The following is a 9,344-nucleotide window of genomic DNA, read 5'->3' on the forward strand; positions in this document are numbered from 1 at the left end:
TGACGTGACCTTCAGTGACCCTGCACAGAGCCACACCTGTGCGCGTCAGCCGGAGAGTTAATTGAATCAAAGACCTAGCCAATCAGCGAAGAGGAGGCCAAAGGCTAATTAATATTCATAAGTGGGGCCTCATGATCCCGTATATAGCAGTGTTCCCGCCAGGGGGAGCGAAGCCCGCCTTAAAGGCTCTCGCATTTTAGACTATTCAGAAGGCTTTATATTGTATCAGTTCTTAGGGGCATATCTATGATAATCGCAGCAGTCACTTAACTTCTCTTCAGGAGTTTAGCGTAACACTATTTCAGGTCAAACCGTCAAAGGCAACTAAAAACAAACTTTAACGTTACTGAGTTCAACAGTACTTATAACTTGTTATCCGAAGTTGAAACGCTAGCGATGGTATTTTCGCTGCGCTGTTAGCTCCGTGCGACTGTTGTTGACGGTCTTATAACAGTATATTTTGCACCCCTGTACCCTGGTATGAGTAACATTTGGTATAGATAGGCATAAGATAGTTGGTAAAATGATCCAAGTAAAATTTTTGGCATAAAGTACTGTAAAAGGCTTAATTACAGCACTTCTTTTAGGGGAAATTGGTTTTCTTTCGTTCTCCATGCCATGACCTTTCGGACGTTCACCCCACAGAGCCGACATCTGCACCTGCGTCTAGCCGTCAGGAAGAGTTAATTCAATTAATGGTTCAGCCAATCAGCGAAGAGGAAAGCGAAGGCTAATTAATATTCATAAGCGGGACCACACAATACGTTAACTTGAAGACTCAGGCCGTACAGACTTCTCGCCAGGATTTTTTCAAAGCGTCGGACAGGGGTCCGGGGGCCGCCGAATGTCCCTGGCGGGGTCCAGGGGCAGGGCCACTGTGGGGGGGATCCAGGTGGGCGAAGCCCCCGGAAGCTCTTGCATTTTAGACTATTGAGAAGGCTTCTTTTATCAGTTTTTTTAGGGCCATATCTACGATAATCGTAGCAGTCACTTACTTCTCTTCAGCAGTTTGACTTTAAAATATTTCGGGTCAAAGCTTCAAAGACAACTAAAACCTCATAAACAACAAACTTTACTTAGCTCAACAGTATACAAAAATATTGTACGGGTTGCCATCCTTAGTTGAAGCGCTTATTTATAGCGCTAGTATCTTCGCTGCGCCGTTAGCCGCCGTGCGACTTTTGTTGACGGTCTGATATCCCCACGCCGCCTCGCTGATATTCCCACGGACATGTTTCAAGAAAAATACCCAGCAAAAAACGCTGTTCTGAGTCAAATTCTATTCTATAAAACATGTGGGACTCAGTGTTACAGTCTAAATATTTTGTAGAAGCACCGCTGTAGGAAAGAAGGTCCAAGCAATGTAAAACATCACGTAGCATGAAGTTCGCTGTCAACTGGCACACAGCACATGACTGTTTGAAACTCTTAGTCTAATCAACAGCCGTGTTTGATTGATAGCCGGCTAATGTACTGTTAAGAGGATGTTCCATTTTTGCGCAGGGGTGATTTGGAACAGTCCAATGTTGCGTGGGAAGGGGTATGGCTGAAATATGCTGTATTTGCTCTTAAGCAAATGTCGGCCTTTCTAGTTTAGTTTTGTCTTTCTTTAACTATTGTCTTAGAAAGGAATTTAAGATATGAATCCCAAGAGCTATTCCCACAAGATCCTGAAAAAATTACTGCAAGGTCCAGTAGCCCATGAACTGTGGATCCTGAACCATTTTACTATGAAGTCCTGAAAGTCATACTGTGGGAAGATCATAGCATTACTTTGAGAAGTTTCAAACAACTGAAAGATCTCTATCCACTCTTTCTTGTACTACAATGTAGATGAATAGAAAATATGATGACAATTTGTCGCTGCATATTTGAAAGACACTCAACTGTCAGGTTTGGGCATCTAACAAAAGTATTTAATTATTGTAATATTTTTTACCTTTCACTGAAACAGAAATATGAAAAAGGATAGGAAAGAATTCATGCATGATACTTTCAAGTGATTTACAAATCTATCCGTAATACATTCAGCAACTAACAAAAGCCTCTAGTAGAACTATGTAGATTTTCTAAAGGTGCATTTTCTAAAGTTGAAATAAACAAATGCTTTCTTTTGTCCTTGGTTTAGGGAGGGCAGTGTTCTTGTTGACACAAAGATGTCGGTTGGACAGCAAGAGATCAAAAGTGTGAAAGCCGACCTTGTGTCAAAAGTGAGGTCTGGAGACCTGACAGGAATAGACGTGGACATCAACTATCTCCGCATAGACGATGAAAGTAAGCTCTCGTATAACGATTCTCGTCTTTATGTCCCAAATGTTGTTTGTCTAAAAATTGGCGCATCATAGAAAAAAGATGTTGTATGGGGTGGTCTGCATTTCAGAATCATAGTGATTTAAGTTTATTTTAATAATATTTTCTGCTGGGATATGCAACGAAGTTAAAACCTTAACCTGAAAACACTCATCTACTGTTCTTTTATTTTTGTTTTTCAGTACCACGTCCATTCAATAGAGGTAAGTTATAAGGTAGTCAGTTAAATCCTGATTTTATCTTATCATCAATATATGCAACAACCTTGGAAATAATACTGAAGATTCTGCAGCGATTCTGTTAATGTTGTAGCCTGGTATCCAGTCTTCCTATTATCAATTACAGTTAAACATATTATAGCCTTTTTTATGTTTTCTAGCCTTTTTGATGTTATTTAACATCAAACCCTCAATTTGAAAGATCATACTTCCAGCTCATGTTTCCTGCTGCGAGGTCATTTCATGCAAATCAAACATTGATATGTTTCATAATGTCACATTGACCACAGCAGCTGATTCTGGCACTGTGGCTTGCAAAAAATACTTCAAAGCAAATATTGTAGACTATCTTCCAATTTCATGTTATCGATATGCTTCTCAACTGTAACGGTTACTTTTTGGCAAGCCAGTGCTGATCCGGCAGTGCTCAATGTGATGTAATTAAAGCAATGATCCATGTTTAATTCAATTACCTGGAATCAAGAGCCAATGGTGTGGATTTTTTGTTGCTAAATAACATAGTAAGGGTGTATATTCTGTGCAAACCTCAGTCTGTGTTCATTGAATGATACTATTACCAGCAAAAGTTGATTGAAGAAAATGTTGTACTTTGCACCTGCAATTATTGGAACAGACCTTGAATGCATACATGTAATAGCCAAGTCAGTGTGCAGTGAAGCGTAGTAGCCAATACAACCGTATTACAAAAGTTCTATAATTGTATAATCATTATGATTTTTTCACTTGCAGGTCCCCAAGGCCCTGATATCGTCGCAATAGTGCTTTCATCTATTGCAGCAGCTGGAGTCGCCCTCATTGCTGGGGTAGCTGCTTACCTTTTCTGTCGAGGCAGTGCTAAGAATACCTACATTGAAGGTAATGATAGTTAAAGATACGAGACAAGATAAAGTCAAAGGTTGTTGTACCAGTTATAATTACATGTTAGTGTATGAATGGCCTCATGAAAAAGTATCCTTCTGTTGTTTTTTTTATTCAGAATTTTATGTACACACAATGAGGTACAAACATTGTAAGTATATACAGTGGTACATCCTAACCATTGCTAGGACTTGATTCACCCAGACACCTGGCTAGCTATTACTAATTCACCTAGACACATGCATTACCATATAGCATTATGCATACACAACGAAATACAGCCATAATAGATTGTTAAATATACACATGTTGGAAATAAAACAACACGTGGTACATAATGTTATTGACAAAAAAAAACATAATTCAAAATTTGTTATTGCGTTTTTACCCAGGTGTCAAAGATACCATTGAGATGGCCCTCGGTCTGGATTTGAACAAGTTGAAAGAACTAACAAAGGGCGATGCAAATCTGTCCATCCTGCTCCCACCACCTGCTGCAACAGAGAAGCCAATCTCCAACGTCAGGCTGCCAGATACTGGCTTTCACGATAGTACAGACTGTAAGAACATTGTAGCTAAGGCAGGAGAAGGTAATTCCTTAGTAATAATTGGCTCTACAGGTAGTGGTAAGACACAAGGGGTTCTAGCATATGCTAAAGGGTTTGCTGAGAAAAACGCAAATGCAATCATGTGGTTCTTTGGTAGGTCAGAGAATGAGGAGAAGGGCCTGACAAAGGAGACTATCAAAGAACAAGGTATCGAGCTGGCAAAAAAGTTTGGGCATGGCAACTTGTCACCAGAGGAGTTGCCAAATAAAATCATGAAGTCTCTACAAAATCGCCAGAGCAAAAGCCTCCTTGTCTTTGATGACGTCACAGCCACAAGTGGCATCCCAGCAGCCTATCTGTCTGCCTCTGAGAAAGTCACAGTCTTCATCACCACTTGCAGTGCCAACCTCGACCTTACCCTTCCCGAGTACAAGATGGAGGGCTTCACAAAGGACGATGTGCTGAAGTTCTTGAAGAGGGAGGACAAGAAGTCCGTGGAGATCTTTGGGAAAACACCGGATGAAGACCTACTAAAGCTCGCTGACCATTTTGGCAACCTCCCCCATGGACTGTCACTGGCAAGAAGCTATATGTTATCATCCAGGACATCGGTGAAGGGCTATCTCCGTGAGCTAGAGGAGAGGTCAAACCGCGTTGGTGGAGAGCTTAAGGCTCATGAGAAGGCTGTGTATGGAGCTATCCTGCTGGCAATGGAGAACAGAATGTCAGGAACATCCCAAGAAATGCTGAAGTTTGCTGCCATTCTGTCCCAGGACCGGATTCCCATCTTCATTCTCAGCAAGGGTGTAGAAATTAGCTTTGACGAGAATCCAGACAAGGATGAATTCATCACAGAAGTTGACGAACTGTCCCTGGCTCGTGTTGAGGGGAAGAAAGAAGAATGGATCGATGGACGGATGATCAGTGTTCATCAGCAGACACAGGCAGCCATCTTGGCCAACTTAGATGAGGAGGAACTGGAAACAATGAGAAGGAGCCTCATCCAAGTCTTCTTGGAGTACTTCCACAAAGACACCCGGAAGATCCAAGATGGCTACATCAACGGTCTGCTTCTGCCACACGTTGAGGCTGTTCTCAATCTTCGTACCATCAGCGAACTGCCTGAAAATTACCACACCGGTTTGGCACGCCTGTATGAGACCATCGGATACATGTACTGCCAGAAGCGTCTCCCAGAGGCTGCCATCTTTCCACTGGAGAAGGCCAAAGAGATGATCAGTAAAATCGTCCCATTGGATACAGATGCTGACACCATCTTCCAGTCGCTTGTGGAGAAAGGAAGCGAGCTTTACGGCCAAGAGGACGTCTACAGCAAGAACTTGAAGAAAAGGGTCTTGACGACAGGAGATGTAGGGGTTCTCAAAACCAAGGCGTTAACGTTGAGTGATGATTTCATGGCTGCAGCTAAGATGGGAAAGCCCCTAACTGAAGAGCAATTTCAACAACTGGTGCAGCTACATCTGGCCTACAACGCTGAGCAGATCCAGCAATCTTTCCTGGTTGAGTTGGCAGCCACCGTCCTCTACACTTCTGCTCGGAGGATCTTCTACTTCCAGGGTGAAGAAAGGGTGCAATACAGGCAGACTGCCGAGAAGGATCTCAACCTCTCCCTCACACTCAGCCAAAAACTAGCGAGCGACCAGGGGCTGGAGATCTTGAACAAGATGCTGTCCCAGCGGTCTGGCACGCTGTACTTGTTGAAGGAAACTGAGGGTAAGTCCACTGAACAACAGAAAGAGGACTTTCTTCTGGCTATTGAAGGATACCAGAACCTCATCAACGATGATAAGGACTACTTTGAGAATGGCGTACTGAAGAAGATTGGTGACGATGACTGGCACAGGATGCACTGCTACAGGGCTATTGTTTACACCTACAATGACCTGATTACCAAACTGGCCACAACAGACCAAGAGAGGGCTGACTACATCCGTCTCCATGACGAAAGTGCACAAAAGATGGTGGACTTTGGAGAGAAACAAGTGAAGAAAGACGACAAGGGGAAGGTTATTGAGGCACCAGAAATGTTGCCAGAAATCTACAACATGTCCGGAGACTTCCTCATACAGATGATAGAGAAGGGTTTTGTGAAGCCTGAAGATGGAAACCCGTTGGGCAGGGCAAAGCAGTGGTATCATGAGGCCCTAGATGTAGAATCCATCAAGGCATACCATGAGGCAGTTTCTCGACTTGGTTTGGCAAAGGCCTTCACCTTGATGTACGAGGCGGAGACCGCTAAAGTTACCACAAACGGAGAAACCAGGATCCCCATGCATGATGCAGATGAGAAGATTCCATTGGTCAACAACAACCCGACCCTCGACGAGATCCACCACCTGATCAATGCAAAAGAAGAGATGAACAAAAGCCTGAAAATCTATGAAGAGGAACTGAGGAACCGAACGAAAGACATCCAAGAAGCTAAGAAGTGGAACGACCGCATTGTGCGCCACATTGATAGCCTGCCTAACGTGCCAAAAGAACAAGAAAGTACCGTGTGAAGCCAACATCATCAATAATATCGGTTAATGAGCTAGGAACAAGACAGCACACTGCAAATTTTTCTACAAATAACTTGGGCTGTTTTTAAACTGTTATTGTGTACGAGCATTTGATCAGAACCCCTTGTGATTCCCCTACCTTGTTTTGGTAATGCTACAGGCAGCTGTTGACTCTTTTAATTTGATGACGTAATGATCACTATGATATCATTCTTTAATCAATAAGGTTTAGATTAATTTCAGTATACGGTTTTATTATTGTATCTCTGTGTAGTCATAGTCTATATATAGACAATTACAGTGAACAGTGGAAAATATCCCTATTGATTAGTAACTTACATCCCTATAGCTAAGCTTCCTAGCAATGTTGTGTGTAGTGGAAATGGTATTCAACTTTAACTTTAGATGACTTACAGTGAAATTGTGTATATTATTTAAGTGGATATCATGATGATGATCCTGTTGTAAATTTTTAATTATTCACATTGAGATGTGGGTTTTTAGACGAGTCAGAATAGATCGAATTTCCAGGCAGACATTTTTGCTCTTAATTATACTTAGCGGTATGTTTAAGGCTTATGTTTTGTTTCATAAGAATGCAACAAGTGTTGTGCAGTTGAGTATAGTTAAAAGTTCAAGCAGGAATTGATGCAATGTTTCTATTTGTTATAAAATTTTGATGGTTTCAATGATGGTATTGTTAGCCAACGTTGTTGCAAATGTATGCTCTTAAGAATGACATTTTGTTTTGTACAAGCGTTAGATTTGAAGTATGTACTTTCAAATATTGCTGTGTGCGTATGTAGTAGTTCTTTAAAGATTATGGCTGCTATTTTGATTAGTGATTGTTTTGAAGGTGTGTTATAATTATAGTATCTATGCTGCATCGTATATGGAAGAAAACAGTGTCGAAAGATTTGAATGGTACATGTAGGTCAAATCATGGCACTCTAAAATATTTGATATTTTGTACACTTTCAATGGTTTTTGTGCCAAATGATCCATTCGTTTTTAGATGTGACTAGAGAAGGCCGAAGAACAACTGTCACAAAAAGACCTTACCATGTCGTATGGCTGAGAGACGCTATCATTCAGAATATTGTTGCATACACAATTACGAGAGTGTTATTGTTTTCATTCGCATATAAGCTATGCACTGTGACTCTTTCGCATTGTTCAAGTAATTGTGAAAGCATTAGTAGGCAATATGAGTGAAATGGTTCAAGTATTGTATATATTTCAAAGTATAGCATCTGCAAAAACTACAATAAAACGCTTTGGGTATACTTGTTAAATTTCACTTGCCTTTGTTCATTATTACGCGATCCCCTTTGCAAACAAACGAGGTTTAGGGTTTACATTCCTGGCAGGCCCAGAAAGACGCTATACACAAATCCCATCACTTCACTCGGGTGTAACAAGTACCTAGCTTTAACGTCCCCCTATAGGACATAGAATGAAAAGTTTGAGAGAACCACTCCGCTCTCTCTTCGAAGAATCAACCATCTTTTGTATCGAAACTGCTAGGGGTCCTTCCCGGTGTGACTGAATCAAACCTTATGGTCTGGTCTGAAGACGTTTGAGCTTGCCTGAGTACAAAACTGATTCAAAGCAACCGATTCCTACAATACACTTTTCTCATCCGGTGGTGATGGATCAAAAACGAGGTCAATGAGGTAAACAGACAAAACTTATTTCTAAAATTAGCTCCCATTTAGTTTTGCCCCAAATCACACAAATGTTCACAATATAAGTATTATAACTAGTATAAATATTATAGCTAGTGTTATGCACCGAAAGATGTGGCAATTTAGAGTAGCGTAGACTGATCCCATAGTCCCTTAAGAGATGCAAAATAAAACATAATAATGCAAATATTTGAAGGACATGCAGCCATTCTCTTATTGGTCGCTTTCCTAATTGACTGGCTACTTTTGGTTGAACTGCTAATTATGACGGACAGTCCGGATCCTTTGTTTGCCTCATTGAACTCGAAGATCTATCATGGCCGCCGCGTGAGAAGGACAGGTGTATACACCCTCCTCCGGCGATGTTGTGAACCTGAAGGACCTGTTCTGTTGCGCACGCGCAATAGGTTCTCAGAACGTTCTTATGAACTAGGCGTTGGCAGAGTAGGGAGGGAAGTTGAGGGTATAACTGTTGGTACATGGTCCTGACACCTTTAAGGTAAAGCAGCGCATTTCCCAGTATCTAGGTATTTAGCCTTAGATTTTATTTCGTTTTAACAACAGCGAGGGAAAAGGGTCTCGACAAGGGGTGGCGTTAGCAGGATTAAGTTTAGACATATTGCGCCATACAAGAATTAGACTAGGAAGAGGCCTCGAGGAACTAGCCCCATGGGGCTTTAAATTGTATCTTCACATTCACAATGCAAATGATGTAAGATTCTTCTCTCCGTGTCTTAAATGGTATAGACACTACGCTAGCTGTGTGTTAAATCCGTTTGAGCTATCTGTCGCAAACAAAGGCCTTAACTGTCTAGATAAGTGCTTTGATGTCTTCGACCAACTAGAGCTGTGGCTGCTCTAGGCTAACTAGAGAATAACCCTCCATATTTGTTATTATTTATCAGGCATTGTCTTCAACTCAGTTTCCCCTTCCCTGTGTGGCTTTTGAGTTACAAAATCTCAGGTACCACTCTGTACCATTGTGGTTGAGCCCTGTTTTGCCTGACCCTGGTGTTTCGGGTCAGAGTTCTGCATGAATGTGCAGAAGGAAGGTAACTCGAGATCCGCTCGCTATGGGAAGATTTGCTTAGTAATCTTGTACATGCCCTTTCTCTCAACAAAAAAAAAAACACGTAGTGTTAGCAATACCTGGCGCTTATTCAAAGTGGGTAGGAAGAC

General features: G+C 41.6%; 1 protein-coding gene across 1 annotated transcript in view; it reads left to right on the forward strand.

The window, feature by feature from the left end:
* The window catches only part of LOC118404558, a gene marked incomplete in the record, with an annotated part of 19,922 nt that extends 12,150 nt beyond the window's left edge, over positions 1 to 7,772 (forward strand). The window contains 4 exon segments of the mRNA XM_035803713.1: positions 2,129 to 2,274; positions 2,493 to 2,513; positions 3,279 to 3,404; positions 3,800 to 7,772. Of these exon segments, the coding sequence (XP_035659606.1) occupies positions 2,129 to 2,274; positions 2,493 to 2,513; positions 3,279 to 3,404; positions 3,800 to 6,477 (2,971 nt within the window).
* Between the last annotated feature and the right edge of the window lie 1,572 nt (positions 7,773 to 9,344).

Source organism: Branchiostoma floridae, chromosome 17 (genome assembly GCF_000003815.2).
Source record: "Branchiostoma floridae strain S238N-H82 chromosome 17, Bfl_VNyyK, whole genome shotgun sequence".
In the NCBI taxonomy this organism is placed as follows: Eukaryota; Metazoa; Chordata; class Leptocardii; order Amphioxiformes; family Branchiostomatidae; genus Branchiostoma; species Branchiostoma floridae.